Raw genomic sequence first — 15,787 nt, 5'->3', positions numbered from 1 at the left:
TGCGACCCCATGAACCGCGGCACGCTTGGCCTCCCTGTCCATCGCCAACGTGAACGAGTAGAGTCCTAACCTCTGGACCGCCTCAAGATTCTGTTTTAACCAATGACCCCTAGGTCAGGCAACTGCACTGTTTCAAAACACCTGTTGTTTAAAGTCCTGGACCCGTTTTCTGAAGCTTTCTCAACACTTACTTGCTTAGAGACATTTTTGTTTTTTAAGTAAATGTGTGTTTAATTTTATTGACCAACTGGTTTCAGCTAATGTATGTGGCGCACCTTCTTTATTCATTAGATACTTGAAACTGGGCAGGATACCGGGAATGGGATAAGCGCCTGAGACATGGTAAGCGATCACGGATAACCCTACTTAAGGGAGAAAGGTTGTAAAGCTAGACAAATACACAACAAATGTAGAAAAGAGGCTAATATAAATTAATACAGGCGCTGGAAGCCCAAGCCAACTACTGCCTGAAAGAGCCCAGCGAAAAAGCTAGGAGGCGCCAGTTGTGCGGGTTTCCACGGAAACGCCTCTCCCTCGCCTCCACGAAAGCTCCACCCTCCCACCACCGAGAGCAAATGACTAACGGGGGTGGCTCCAGCGCAGGCGCAGAGTGAGTCAGTCGTCTGGAACACCGCCACGGGTTTTGGGCGGAGCTAGGGTGCGCAAGCGCCCTGCCCTCCAGCGCACGCGTCTCCCAGCATTCAGTGAGCGCGCGGGCGGCGGGCACCTCGGTCTGGAGATTTGCGATCTCTGAGTGGACGGAGTCTGCCGGCCGCAGCGCGGACACGGACCAGGTGGAGACAGGGGCCGCCGGTGCACACCCGCCAGCTATGAAGCCTCCTGCAGGTACAGGCCGTCTCTTGGTGTGGCTCCTCTTGTCGGACCCGAGAGCCCGGTGCGTCTCCCCCGGTGTCGCCCCTGGGGCCTTAGAACGGAGCCAGTGACCCTCGAGTGACCTGGGCCCAGGCTGGGGTTGGGGGTCGGCGAGTCTGGAACCCCGCCCCTTCGGTTGCCGAATGAATGATCCAGGTTTTTCAGCGCTTCACTCATTCGGCAAACTCCGTTACTTCTCCTGAGGATTGGTCTGCCCTGAGGTGGACTCCAAGGGAGTTCTAGACTTAGTTCCACAGCCGGACGTTCGACAGGCAAAAAGCAAGCGGGGGCTTTAGACGGTGATCGGTGCCAGGGCTGGTGGTGCTTCTTTAGGGAGGGCGGTCCTGGAGGGCTTCTCGGAGGAGGTGGCATTTCATTCAGCCTGGACTTGGCGGGGAGAAGCAGCTGTCCCAGGTGGTGGGAACCGCGAGGGAGGCAAGCACACCAGTAAGACGTTTGGGGAGCAACAAGTCATTTTGGCTAGGGCACAGCTGCAGGTCCCTTTTATGTGAAGCGCAATGGGGCACCACAGAAGAGTTTTCCTTTAGAGGAGCAATGTCACCTGCATCGAAGAAGGCAATGGCACCCCACTCCAGTACTCTTGCCTGGAAAATCCCATGGATGGAGGAGCCTGGTAGGCTGCAATCCATGGGGTCACTAAGAGTTGGACCCGACTAAGCGACTTCACTTTCACTCATTGGAGAAGTAAATGGCAACCCACTCCAGTGTTCTTGCCTGGAGAATCCCAGGGACGGGGGAGCCTGGTGGGCTGACGTCTATGGGGTCACACAGAGTCGGACACGACTGAAGTGACTTAGCAGCAGCAGCAGTCACCTGCATACCAACCATGTTTTAGGAAGTCGCCCAGGATGTTGAGTAGGGCCTCCTCAAATTTTGTCTTGCCCAACCTATCCTACCCCAGTTCTCTCTGCAGCTTATTACAATGATGATGATAATTGTATTAATGATGATAATCATAGTTACGGTTATTCAGGCCTCAGGAAGGCAGGAATGTAGTCTGCTTTCTTTGGTTCAGGATTGTTAGATCAGAGACCTGGTACGTAGGTGACAGTGAATGTTTACAAACATGCCTGCTCAAAGTTTTCAAACCCTAGCTCCACCGAAAGATTTTCCTGACAATTGCAGTTCACTCAGGTCTCCCACCTTTCCTGAGCTCCTGGAGCCTTCCTTTACTGCCAACTCGAATGCAGACTCACAGTCCCTCTTCTGTAGTTCTTGAAATCCAAATTATCCTGCAGAGATTTTCCCTAAGTTTGAAGCAGCCATTTGGCCAGAAAAATCTAACCTCTATTGATTTAAGGGACTTTTCTTTTCTCAGCTGGGGTGATTGTGTCTTCCTGTGGGGCTCATGTCTGGGGATATCTATGGTCATCACGACTGGCATTGAGTGGATGGGGACCAGGGGTGCTGCTCAGCATTCCACAGTGCCCAGGATGGCCCCACACAGAGAATGATCCAGCCACAAGTGTTGATAATACTGTAAAAAAAAAAAAAAAAATGCTACCCAGAGACACCAAACACAGGCCTGAGCCAGCAGCTTCCTGCAAAGACACCCCCACCCTAATGTTTTGAAAATCAGGGAGTTCAGGACCATGTGGCCTTGCACCACTCCTGCCTGCCAGAAGTAGGGAATGAAGCACTGGTAGACGTTTCCTAGAGCAGCCCCTTCTGCTTGCTTGTTAGGTTCCCTACATCCAGCTGGAGGGAAAGCACAGGCTTTATTCATTAACTCAAATAACTTGAGACAGGTATAGGCCAACCTACAGATGCTACAGGAACGCCATCACGGGCCTCTCTGAGAAAGGGATGTGAAAAGGAAGACCGATATGGTAGGGCTCTGGGCAGAGGGGACAACTGTAGGAAGGCTCAGGAAACCTCGAAGAAAGCCTGTGTGGCCGGGAACAGAGAAATTGACCAAACTAGCTGGTCAAACCTGCTGTGCTGGACCCAGTAGAGTCTGGACCAAGTAGAGCAGGGATCAGTGAACCTGTGTGTGTAGGGTCAAGTGTTTTAGACTTGGCAGGCAGGCCACACAACTTCTTGATCACAGCAGAATCACTTTTAGCTCAGGGGCTAGACAGAAACAGTTGGGACAGTGTTTGGCAACTGCAGGTGTAGACTCTGATAAAGGGTTTGAACTTTAGTCCTGAGTGGAGCCCTGAAAAGGGGACAGGACCCAACCACAGGGTGTGCAGATTTCCAAAGATGGGGTGAGCGCCATCTGCTAGTTCATGGCATGGGAGCAGAAGTAGGCTGCTCGACTTTGAACCATCCCTATCGCTTGCTGGCTATGGAATCAGGTGATCAAAGGGTTCCCATCTGTGACATAGGGCAACCTAGGATGTGGAGGACAGAACTCTCTTGGAACCCAGTGAGAGCAAGTACACCGCAGAACACCGCCCAAAGATTTTTAACTGACAGCTGTCGGTAGAGACCAGACTCTCATCCAGAAAACTCTTGGTGGAGGGGGAGGGCTGGGGGCTGGGGAAGTCTTAATTGTCAGGGCTTCCCCCTCTTTTAGAAAAGTAACACAGTATACACGTCATATGTCACATTCAGGGAACTCGGGGTTCCACCCTGCAGGCAGGTGTTCTTTCAGTGAAATGCAGGTGTGTGCTCAGCACTAATGACTTTGAGCGCTGAGTCTTCCTGCGGGGACTGTCCTGGGCACTTTGGGATGTTGAGCAGCATGCCTGACCCCAGTGATGCAGTGGTATCACTCCTTGATTGTGACAACCACAGTGTTCCCTGGGGGCAGGATCCCCTTATGCTTGAGGACTGATCATGCCACGCATCCACACACAGCCCTAGGGTCTCCCCCTACCCTGTTACTCTGACCCTGATTGCGGGCTTGACACAGACCTGCTGGGTATGGGGTCTGTTTCCTGGGTCCAGCCTGCACAGGGGATGCCCTGGACGTGGCGGCACCGTGCTCGGCCGTGAACCACCTCCGGTGGGACCTGAGTGCCCAGCAGATCGCCGAGCTCACCACTGAACTCATCGAGCAGACCAAGCGCGTGTATGACCGTGTGGGCGCCCAGGAGCCCCAGGATGTGTCCTATGAGAACACGCTCAAGGCGCTGGCTGACGTGGAGGTATCCTACACAGGTGAGCCATGCCCAGACCTGGCAATGCCACTTCCTTCCCAGGGATGCAGTGGACAGAGGTGCTGGCTGGGAAGGGCCCCTCGTGGGCCCTGGTCAGCGGGAGGCAGCCAGGCTTGGCTGGCTTGCACTATCCCCCGGGGCTGCGTCATCTGAGGGCCCAGAATGGGTGTCATCAGACCAGCTCACCTGCCAGCCTTGAAACTGGAGCCCCAGGGGTTGTTTGTTTCCTCCGAGTGGCTGGACTTGGTCCCCTTTGGTTTTCTGCTCCCTGCTACCTCCTTGTTCTCTGGGTAACCTGACACCCTGGGGCGCCCTTCTCGTCACTCTGGAGTTCCTTCCCTCCTCTCATCCATGGGGGTCTGTCCTACAAGTTTGTGTGGTCAGACAGATCCTCAGTCCGCCTCCCAAGCCCCGTCTGCAGAGGCTGACGAGGCAGAGAACGCTGAGCCAGGGAAACCCCTGTCTCTGCATCTCTGGGAAAGCTGTTTCTCTGAGAACCGTCTAGAATCCCTGAACTCTGGCTGCAGGGTCCTCACGTGTCCCTGATGCTGCATGGTGCTGGGTGTTCTGGGCCCGGCTGCCTGCTCAGACTTCAGAGGGGCCACTCTATGGGGGCCAGTGTGCCATGGGCTCAGAGGTGGGGGCCATGGTGCAGGCAGTGGATCAAGAGCCCATAGGCCAGTTTTGCCCCCCAGTCACCTGCTGGGGTGGGGCAGACCTCTGTCTCCCTTCTCATCTCCGGCAGGAGGTTCTGGAGGCTGGTTGGTGCAAATTCCCACCTGGGGCATGACCCTGCCAGACAAGATCTAGTCTCTCCACCCCCACTCCTGTGGCCTTTCCATTTCCCCTCAGTAGACCAAATTATATTATTCTTTTACTTTTTTGGGGGGGGGAGGGGTGTGCCATGTGGGACATGGGATCTAGTTCCCAGACCAGGGATTGAACCTGTGCCCCTTGCACTGGGAGTTTAGAGTCTTAGCCACTGGACCACCTGGGAAGCCCCTCACCCTGCCTTGCTGGGTGTTGGGCTCTCTGAGTGCAGGCTGAGCTCAGCCTGGTGCCCCTTCCCGCGCCCCCTCTGCCCAACCCGCCGCCTGGACTAATCCTACACTCTGCTGTTCTGTTGTCGTGCTCAGAGCCGTCACATGCACAGAGGCCGCCTCTGTCCTTTTCATGGCTCGCTATCGGGCAGCTGGTGTCAGGGCCCCCTCAGACCCTGCCGTGTTTGGTCCAATCAGCTGAGCAGGTCACTGCCTCTGGAGGGTCCACTGTGCAGCTGACCCACCAGCCCTGGGACATTCTCAGTGGCCTGGGGCCATGGAAGCCACCAAACTGTGATGGTACTTCAGTCCCCTCGCCCTCCCCCCTACCCCCCTCAAAGTACACACTTTTGAAAAAACTGCTCTGTTGAAGGGGACTTCCCTGATGGTCTGATGGTTAGGACTCCACGCTTCCACTGCTGGGGGTGCAGGTTCAGTCCCTAGTTGGGCAACTGAGTTCTGTATACCACTCGGTGGTATAAAAGAACTGCTGAGATACATTTCATACACCATGTAATCTGCCCACATTAAGCCTATATTTCATTGATTTTTAGTGTATTTAGCATATACAGCCATCACCAGTATCTAAATTCTAGAACCTTCCATTACCCCAAAGAGGTCCCCCATCTCCATTAGCAGTCACTTCCTGACAGTGTGAACCCACTCTCTGTGTCTGTGGACCTGCCTGTTCTGCACGTTTCCCATCAGTGGAATCACACCGTGTGTGTCCTTCCGTGTCTGCCTCTCTTACTGAGCATAGTGTTCTCAGGGTCTGTCCGTGTGGTAGCGAGTGTCAGGGCTTCTCTTCTTTTCATGGCTGAGTGATGCTCCCGTGTGCAGAGGCACATGTGTGTCCAGTCGTCTGCTGACAGATATCTGGGTTGTGTCCACTGTTGGTCACTGTGGATCACACTGCTCTGATGAGGTGTGACCGTTTTTTGGGTGGACAGTGTTCTGCTCCTCTCGGGTGTCCACCTGAGAGTGGGGCTGTGGGTCTCATGGTGACACAGCGGAAGTGTGTGTTCTCACAGTCGCCACATGCCCACTATCTCATGCACATGGTGCCCCATGAAGTATAAAATTGTTGGTGCCCTGCAGCATGGCCATGGGCCACCAGGGCGCCTTTCTGGCGCTGAGTCCCTTCAGCCTCTCCTGGTCTCAGGTCTCATCCTGCTCCCTGTTCCCGTCCTTCTCGGCTTGAGGTGTCCAGAGCTGAGACCCGTCCCATCTGGACCACGAGTCCCTGAGGACAGGGTTAACCATGCTCGTCTCTCACCCAGGGCTGCACCTGCCCGTTTCCCTGCGGGGCCATTCTCTCACCTGTACTGTCCCCCCATTTCAGTTCAGAGGAACATCCTTGACTTCCCCCAGCACGTCTCTCCCTCCAAGGACATCCGCACAGCCAGCACGGAGGCGGACAAGAAGCTGTCGGAGTTCGATGTGGAAATGAGCATGAGGCAGGATGTGTACCAGAGGATCGTCTGGCTGCAGGTGAGTGAGGGCCGGGCCAGAGTGTGGACCTCCCAGATGGAGAGGTCCCGCTCCCAGGCTTCATGAGGTGGACAGAGCTCTGCAGGGGGCAGTGGGACCGTTTTTCCACAGCAGGCAATGTTAGAGACATGACAGAGACAAGCAGGAGGGAGGAGAGGTGTGCAGTGCCTTCCCATGTGCCCATGTCATCTCACACCCCTGACCTTGCTGGGGTCACCTCAAGGGGACATCCCATCTCCCACGTGAGGTGAAGGGACCAGTGACCGGGGTGTGCATTTCCTTCCTCCCTGGTGGTGCCCCTGAGCACTGCTGCCACCGTCAGGGGACTGCAGATGCTCTTCGCATGGCTGGTGGGTGGTTCTTAGAACCTGCCAGACATGTCCGTGTTGGAACCAGGAAGACCCTGGGGTACTTTGTGCAGACTCAGGGACTGGGGCCTCAGAAAGCATAGGCAGTGTTTAACTGAAGTGTTTATTGAGACCATTATAGGTTCACATCTTGTTGTTAGAAGTGATTCAGAGAGGTCCCAGTTGAGCTTTGTCCAGTTGTCCCCGAAGTCACGTTTTGTGACAGGTCAGTGTCACAGCAGGGTCCTAACATTGACACAGCTGCCCCATCCATTGCCCTGGGGAGGCCCCTGGCAGCTTTGGTTTGGGCTGTCCCCAGTCATGCAAGGTCCTATGTGGACTTGAACCTGGTTCCCTGGGTCAGTGCTCGGGCCTGCAGTGCTGAGTCCTGCGATAGCTGCTTTTTTAGGAAGTTTTGCTTTTCAGGAAACCTGCAAACTCCCTTCCAGCATGACTGCACTGTTCTACATTCCTTTCAATGATGATGTCCTGCTTCCCCACGGCCTACGCAGGCATTTGGCACTGTTTCTATGGTTTTCTTGTTCCAGGAGAAGGTCCAGAAGGACTCACTGAGACCAGAGGCATCAAGGTACCTGGAGCGACTAATCAAACTGGGCCGGAGGAACGGGCTGCACCTGCCAGAGGAGACACAGGAAGTGAGAGCCTAGCCTGTGATGACCCTCACCCCCATGCCCAAGCCCCAACCCCAGGCCCAGGCCCAGGCCCAGCCCCCACCCTGGCCCAGGGCCCAGGGGAGCCGGCTCTTTCCTCCGTACCCCTCCTCCTTGTTCCTGAACCCAGGCTGGTCAGTTTCTGTTTCTGAAAACCAGATGGACTCTGAATGAACAGTTTAGATCCCTTAAGATGGCCAAAGCTTAGATTCCCCAGGGCTCTGAGAGTGGTGGTCTCTATGGGGCACCCCTGCTTCCAGGTCCTTCACTGATCACTGGGAAGCAAGAACAGGGGGCCGGGGTCTAGGCTTCAGATATCTGAGCTCAGCACAACTCCTGGGGAGCCCCGAATCTAGAACCTCCCACTCTTTCCATTCCCCCGGACTCTCACAACAGTCTTTATCCATCAGAAAATCAAGAGCATCAAGAAGAAGCTGAGTCTCCTGTGCATCGACTTCAACAAGAACCTCAATGAGGATACGACCTTCCTGCCGTTCACACGCGAGGAGCTGGGTGCGTGGGTGCACAGGGTGACGGGCGGGGGAGGGGAGCATTCCCTGGGAAGGCCTCCTTCCCCAGGGGCGCTCCGGGAGTTTGGAGCTCAAGGTCCTGAATCCTTCCTTGGGGAGGGCTGGGGTCTGTCTGCCGAGGTTCTGCCCGGCCCTGCTCTGTGAGGTGTGATCCTTTAATTCATGGTGTCCTCCCAGTCTGGCTCTGCATGGGGGCTTGAAGGCCTGGGAGGCTTTCTCAGCTTCTACCTTCTTCCCCAAATGCCTTATTTTGAAAACCTGGTGCCTGTGGGAAAGTGGTGAGAATAGTGGGAGATCCCATGCGCACCCCGGACCTGGCCTCCTTGTGTATGTGCAGTTCCTTCACTGGGGCCTCCAGACCTGTCACCAGGGACGGTGCCTCCTGTGCCCCCAGGTACAGGCCCTCGGGATGGGGTCCCCACCCATCCTGATGACTATCTTTATATTTCTGGCCCCGATCAGCTCAAGTTAAGCCTCACGTTCCTTTCTGATCTCTCCAGACACCTTCCCTGTTGACAGACTTGCTTCCATTTTACCCATACTGACAATTATGCAGAATCCAGGCAGGTGGGTAGTGGCCTGTGAGCCCTGCCCGAGAGTCCCACAGTGCTGTCCCATATGCTGTGATACTGCCTGGGCCTCTGGTCAGCAGAGACTCGGGGACACAGATGTGCTCTGTCCTGAGCAGGAGCGTCAGGTCCATCACGCTGACCTCTGCCACTCTGACTTTTTGTCCCCACTGCTCTGTCCCAGGCAGCAAGGCCCATTTGACTCCCAAGGCTTTCAGGCCAAAGGGCCATCCCAGGCCTCTGGAATCCACTGTCCTGTGGGGCTGGCTGCTTCTCTGCCCACTTTCCAGCCCAGGGCCCTGCTAGTTCAGCCTGGCCTCCTAGGCAGGAATGTGAACCCCCAGCGCATGGAACAGCCACTCACAGCCCTGGTGACCTGTCTCACGGGGCTGGGATGGCAGCTGGACATGTGTGGCCGCCTGACAGGGTTTCAATCCCAGCTGAGCAGGAGCCATGCCGGGTCATTTCTCCAGATTGCGAAAGGCTCTGGAGTGTCATTTTACAGGAACGTAGGTAGTGTGTTGTGTCTCTGTTTTCTCCCCCACCCCAGCCTCTAGAGAGACTCGTGTATACACGTATAAAACCCTGTCTTCTTTTCCTAAGTCCTCATCCCTAGGCTAAACTGACTTCCACTCGGCATTGCCTCTGTAGTGTCGGCTGTTTTCCCCTCATGATCAGTCATTTCTCCCAGGAATCCTGAAGGCTGCAGCTCCTCCCACTGTCACCGGCTTGTGTCCTGGCCCTGTCTTAGTGGGTGTCCTCCTGTGTGTCAGAACTAGCCCCCCACAACCCTGGCCATGTCCTTGCATCCACGGGCTTCTAGGCCCTGGTCTGTCCACTGGGGGTGTCCTTGCTGTTCTCACTTTCTTAGATGCTCATTGTCCCAGTTTGGCCCCTTCAAATGGACGCATCCCCGTAGTTCTTGAAGCACCTCCTGTTGGACATGGACTGAGCTGGGCTCACTGTGTCCTCTCCCTGGCCTGGCCCCAGCAGGGTGGTCGGGACTGAGGTCTGGCTGCCAGGGAACTATTGTTCCTGGGTCCCTCAGTCGCCCAGAGCTGGGAAACCCACCTGGCAGGTTCCACCTCCTGCTGTGGCCTCTCACCCAGGAAGGACATGGGAGGAGGCGGCAGTCCACACTATCCCAGGGTCGCGCCTGTTCTGGGGTGCAGGCCGACCTGGGATGACTGGACAAGCTCCACCTCCCCCTCCCTGAGGGCATCCTGAGGGAGCAGAGCTCTGAGGTGGGAGAGCCCTCAACTCCTCTGAGTGTAGACGCATGCAAAGGCCATGGGGAAGCCCAGCCTGCCATCTCATTCCTCACCTCCCATGCAGCAGGGGCTTCCACCCCTCCCACCTCAGCTGGGTGGCTTGCCAGTCCCCTCAGAGCCCCCAATTTGGCCCCCACAGGAGGGCTCCCTGAAGACTTTATAAATTCACTGGAGAAGACCGAGGATGAGAAACTGAAGGTCACGCTCAAGTACCCACACTACTTTCCCCTCCTGAAGAAATGCCATGTGCCCGAGACCCGGAGGAAAGTGGAGGAGGCCTTCAACTGCCGGTGCAAGGAGGTAAGGAAGCACCTCCACTGTTCATTGCCCAGCAGGGCCCGATCTCGGTCTGCCCTCTCAGCGTCCCCGGGTCTGGCTCAGCCCCCAAGGGCTGCTGAGCCTGCCAATCCCAGGGCTGGTCTGGATGGGAGGGGTTGACACTTCCCTCTCCTGGCCATGGACTTGACTGGGGCAGAGTCCTGGGTTAGGGCCTTGGTGCTGTGGAGACGGCACTGCTGGCCACCAGCTCCTGGCCCCTTATCCTTCTGGACGTTCTCTGTCAGCTTCCGGGTGCAGTTAGCATTCCTGTTGTGAACAGGCGTATTTCTCCTTGTAAATGAACCTGGTCGATGTCACTCTGTGTCTGTCCCACAAGCTGGGGAGGCTGAGTGAAGCCCTCAGGTGCCGGCAGAGCCCTGAGCCCAGGGAGGCCCCAGTGGGTTATAAAGACCATGTATGACAGGACCAAGTGCAGAGAAATCTGGGCAGTGGGGGTTGAGGGGGTCATGGGGGCCATGGCTGCCAGGAACCTGAGAGCCCTCCTGTGGACACCTGGCCTATGGCTCCAGTGCTACCGTCTATCTGTCCGTCTGTGGGCTCTAGGAGAACTGCGCCATTCTCAGGGAACTGGTGAGGCTGCGGGCTCAGAAGTCCCGTCTGCTGGGGTTCAGCACACATGCCGACTACGTGCTAGAGATGAACATGGCCAAGACCAGCCAGGTGGTGGCCACTTTCCTAGGTAACCCCACCTGCTTGCCTCAGGTGCCTGGGGGGAGGTGTGAGGGCTAGGGGCCACCTCAACTGGACGAGGTGCTGCCTGCGAGACCCGCTCTGTCCACCCTCGGGGGTCATGTGGGGTGAGGGGTGGGGGCTGGCGGCGGCCCAGGGAGGTAGCTGAGCCTCACACACCCCCCATCGCCCACAGATGAGCTGGCGCAGAAGCTGAAGCCACTCGGGGAGCAGGAGCGGGCGGTGATCCTGGAGCTGAAGAGGGTGGAGTGCGAGCAGCGCGGCCTGGCCTTCGACGGGTGCATCAACGCCTGGGACATGCGCTACTACATGAACCAGGTGGAGGAGACGCGCTACCGTGTGGACCAGAATCTGCTCAAGGAGTACTTCCCCATGCAGGTGGTGACTCGCGGGCTGCTGGGCATCTACCAGGAGCTCCTGGGCCTCAGCTTCCAGCTGGAGGAGGGCGCCGCCGTGTGGCACGAGGACGTGGCGCTGTATGCCGTGCGGGATGCGGCCTCGGGCAAGCTCATCGGCAAGTTCTACCTGGACCTCTACCCCCGGTGTGTGCATGGAGGACCCATCAGCCAGGCTGGGCTGGGCTGGGCTGGGCTGGGCACTCACTCCGCCCACCCCCAGCGGCCAAGACTGACCCCACGTCCCCCATCCCCACCCAGGGAAGGCAAGTATGGGCATGCGGCCTGCTTTGGCCTGCAGCCAGGCTGCCTGCGGAAGGATGGGAGCCGGCAGATCGCCATCGCTGCCATGGTGGCCAACTTCACCAAGCCCACATCCGATGCGCCCTCCCTGCTGCAGCACGATGAGGTGGAGACCTACTTCCATGAGTTCGGCCACGTGATGCACCAGCTCTGCTCCCAGGTGGGTGTGGGGCAGAGGAGGGTGGGGCGTGGTGGTCTACAGGCAGGTTGGTACCAGCTTCCGTCCCTGAACCCCACACCCTGGATGTGTGAACAGCAGCAAGGGATGTCCTTGCGGCTCTGGAAGCTGGGAGCCCCAGGTGAAGGCATAAGCAGGGCTGGGTCCCTATGAGTTAAGTCCCAGGGACTTTCCTCATTGGGCCCCCCAGATGAGCATCCATCCCCGGGACCTGGTTGCACATGTGCTTGTGCTTGGCCCTCTTGCGGTCAGCCCTCAGCCTAAGAGCCATGCTCACACAAGCTGCCCCAGAGTGTGAGGGGACAGTTCAGAACAGCTCACCAAGCTCATCCCTCACCAAGCTGTGTGGCCATCCCGGTGCCTTGTTCTGGAAATTTTCCATCACCCCAAAAATGTCCCTCACGCCCCTTAGCTATCATTACTCCCAACCCCTACCCCCCAGCCCCTGACAACCAAGAACCCACTGTCTGTATCTGTGGTTTGGCCTGTTCTGGACGTTTCCCATCAGTGGAATCACACCCTGTGTGTCCTTCTGTGTCTGCTCCTCTCACTGAGCGTCATGTTCTCGTCCATGTGGAGAGTCCGTCCACGTGGTAGTGAGTGTCAGGGCTTCTCTCCTTTTCATGGCTGAGGGATGCTTCCGTTTGTGGAAGGACCTCTTCTGTATTTCTGAGCAGAATGTTTTGACTTTGAAGTTGTTAAATGTTTCCTCACACATTTTGCCAATTTTTCTCTAACTCAAGGCATAAAGAGTTTCTTCTGAATTTTTTTCCTGTAAGTTTAGTAGTTGAGCTCTTCATTTTGGTGTTACTGTCTATGGTGTGAGGGTGGGGGCCTCCCAGCCCTCGCCCCCACCACCTTTAGCCCCCTTCACACCCCTCCCCTTGGGCAGCTTCCTCGCGATCCACCCAGGGATGACTTGCTGTCTCCGGACTGCTCCTCTGCCAGTGACCCTCATGGCTCCCTCGCAGCCATTGTGTCTTTCTCAGTATGGCTGATTCTCAGTGTTCAAGGCAGTTCTGTGCTATAAAGTCACTGTGAATGTGGAGGGAGCGGTTACTGAGCCACCGCCCCTGCAGACAGTGCAGAGCCAGGCTCCCGTGAGTCTTTGTCACCCGGTTTTCAGGACTGAGCCTCACTCGGCTTCATGTGCTCTGTGTTTCTATTTATCGACACCTGGTCTGATACCAGCTGTTGGTTCAGTCATGCTGAGCCCCTGGCTGGCAGGGCTGTGACCCTCACCGGGACAAAGCTCATCTGACACACGTACTATCTCCGTGAGCACCTCACTGCCTTCTTGTGCCCCAGTCACTGGATAGCACTTCAGCCCTACACTGGGGGGTCCATCTAGAACAGAGAAATCACCCCCAAAAACATGAGAATGCACACATGGGGCAGTCAATAGACTGTGAGAAGGACGCTTGTTTGCAGTTGGTATTGGAACCCAAAGGCAGGGGTCCAGGTGCCAGTGACATCTGACTGCCTCCCTGGGTCCCAGGAAGAACATGCCAGGTCACTCAGCCCACCTGGCCCTGTCTCTGCCAGGCCTGGGTTCCAGCCACACTGCCATCAGGTACTATGTCTTCAGGAAGAATATCAAGATGCAGGAAAGAGGAGAAAGGAGCTCCTGCCGTTGCCGGCCACCTAGATCCACTGCATCTAGGACTCTGTGGATGGGGAGGGGCGCTGTGACCTGCTGGACGGCAGGCTCTCTGCTTCCCTGTGTCCCGGGTTGGTCAGGGTCTGGGGCCTCCTACAGTTCCCCCCTCCCCCGCCCCCACAGGCCGAGTTTGCCATGTTCAGCGGGACGCATGTGGAGCGGGACTTTGTGGAGGCCCCGTCGCAGATGCTGGAGAATTGGGTGTGGGAGGCGGAGCCGCTGCTCCGGATGTCCCAGCACTACCGCACGGGCAGCTCCATCCCCCAGGAGCTGCTGGACAAGCTCATCAAGTCCCGCCAGGCCAATACAGGTGCGACTGGGGAAGGAAGGAGCTGCCCAGAGGCCAAATACCCAGCGCCCCACCTCCTTCCTCCCCTCCCCCCGGGGGAAGTGGCCCGGACACACACCCAGCCCCATCTCCCCACCCCCACCTCCCCCCAGGTCTCTTCAACCTGCGCCAGATCGTCCTGGCCAAGGTGGACCAGGCCTTGCACACGCAGACAGCTGCAGACCCGGCCAAGGAGTACGCCCGCCTATGCCAGGAGATCCTTGGGGTCCCCGCCACACCAGGTAGCCATGCTCCCGCGGGGTGCCTTAGGGGCTGGGGTGGTGGCCACTGCCCAGGTGGTGAAAGTCATCTAGTGACGTGTGAAGTGGGGACTGTTTGACAGGCCTCAGCCAAGGCCCAGGAGGAGCCACTGACCTCTGGGCTCATCCTACCACAGTCCTTGGGCCTGTCCCTCCAGCTGTGGCGCGTGGGGGCCATGGTAGGCTGGCGGCTCTGCACATGCTTTGTGAGAAGCCCGGGGGGTCAGGAAAGGGTTTGTACCCGGATGTATGAGTAGTGGAGGTTTGAACGTGCATTTGTTGGTGTGTATACACGCCGTTCAGCCCTCCATGGGCCTCTAAGACGTCCTTCAGGGAGTGTGGTAACCAACGCGTTCCCCACTGTCCATGGTGAGCCCTGACTCATCAGAGTCTGAGCAGCCGACCTTGTAAGGTGCTCCGGGTGAACCCTTGTGAGCTTGAGCAGAAAGTGGGCAAAGACTTATTTTCCTCTGTGAGTTGCCCACGAGACCCCCATTTTCTAGAAGTGTTAGACCAGTTGCCCTCCTGTGGCATGGGCCTCAGACGGGGCTGCTTCGAGGCCCTTCTCTCTGGAAAAATCCTGAGGGGGCCCAGGGGCCATGACCAGTGCCTCTCCGCGTCCATCCTAGGGACCAACATGCCTGCGACCTTCGGCCACCTGGCGGGTGGCTATGATGCCCAGTACTATGGCTACCTATGGAGTGAGGTGTACTCTGCTGATATGTTCCACACACGCTTCAAGCAGGAGGGCGTCCTGAGTGGCAAGGTGAGAGGCCGGCCTGGGCCCCTTTGCCCTGAGGGCTCCTGCCCCCTACACCCCCAGATGCTGGGTATCATTCCTCCCTGGTGATGCCGAGGGCCCCTTGGAGCCAGGGTGGGGTGCGCAACCCTCCTCCAGCCCCGCGCCCTCTTGGCAGGTCGGCATGGACTACAGAAGCTGCATCCTGAGGCCGGGCGGCTCCGAGGACGCCAGTGTCATGTTGAAGCTCTTCCTGGGTCGTGACCCCAAGCAGGACGCCTTCCTCCTGAGCAAAGGGCTGCAGGTGGAGGGCTGTGAGCCGCCAGCCTGCTGATGGCATGGGGCTCTGGCCCCCCACCCTGGCGGGCCCGGCCGCGTGCTACCTGTCCAGGTGCCTTAGTGCCCAGTCGGGGCAGGTGGGGGGCTCCAGCCCAGGGACCGGGCAGGGGAGGGGCTGCGTGTCCATCCCCCTCCCCCCCCCCCACCCAGTCCCTGTGTCCCCATCGGCCCACATGGGCTGAAAGGTCTCCACCTGGAGGTGTCTGGAAAGTCTCCTGTCTGGTCAAGACGCCTCTTTGTTGCACTAATGCAGCCCTTTCCTGGGAGTTTTCCCTAGTTAAAAAACAGTTCTTTGAAATGCAGCCATTAAAAAAAAAAAAAGATTCAGTCCTGATCTCTGCCTGCCTCCCTTCCACTGCAGGAACAGTGCTGTGGCCAATTTGTTGTTTTTCATTTGTTTGGAGTTTTTTGGCCTCGCCTTATGGCATGCGGGATACTAGTTGCCCATCTGGGGATCAAACACATGCCCCTTGCGTTTGAAGCACAGAGTATTAACCTATGGACTGCCAGGGAAGTCCCCGATCCAGTATAGACAAGCAACACAGGGAGTGGGTCTGGCCTGGGCTAGGCAGTGGGGCTCTGGGTTCAAGCCTCAGGGTTAGGCTGTTGGGTGAGTGGGGCCTCCTGGGAGACCCA

General features: G+C 57.3%; 1 protein-coding gene across 1 annotated transcript; it reads left to right on the top strand.

Moving 5' to 3' along the window:
* Positions 1-687: 687 nt before the first annotated feature.
* Positions 688-15,485, top strand: THOP1 (thimet oligopeptidase 1). Its single transcript, XM_043912060.1, has 13 exons — positions 688-846; positions 3,790-4,002; positions 6,384-6,532; positions 7,428-7,535; positions 7,961-8,063; positions 10,060-10,220; positions 10,803-10,938; positions 11,125-11,491; positions 11,606-11,807; positions 13,609-13,795; positions 13,927-14,055; positions 14,703-14,839; positions 14,991-15,485. The coding sequence occupies exons 1-13, from the start codon at positions 831-833 to the stop codon at positions 15,144-15,146; spliced, it is 2,064 nt and encodes a 687-aa protein (XP_043767995.1). The 5' UTR covers positions 688-830; the 3' UTR covers positions 15,147-15,485.
* The last annotated feature ends 302 nt before the right edge of the window (positions 15,486-15,787 follow it).

The sequence above is a fragment of the Cervus elaphus genome, chromosome 9 (assembly GCF_910594005.1).
Source record: "Cervus elaphus chromosome 9, mCerEla1.1, whole genome shotgun sequence".
In the NCBI taxonomy this organism is placed as follows: Eukaryota; Metazoa; Chordata; class Mammalia; order Artiodactyla; family Cervidae; genus Cervus; species Cervus elaphus.
The sequence above is the reverse complement of the archived record's forward strand: the minus strand, read 5'-3'. Positions and strand labels throughout refer to the sequence as shown.

Excerpts from the sequence above, each read along its gene's own strand:
- THOP1 (XM_043912060.1), top strand. Across the intron at positions 6,533-7,427 it reads AGAGGATCGTCTGGCTGCAG|GAGAAGGTCCAGAAGGACTC; the intron begins GTGAGTGAGGGC and ends TTCTTGTTCCAG. Across the intron at positions 8,064-10,059 it reads GTTCACACGCGAGGAGCTGG|GAGGGCTCCCTGAAGACTTT; the intron begins GTGCGTGGGTGC and ends TGGCCCCCACAG.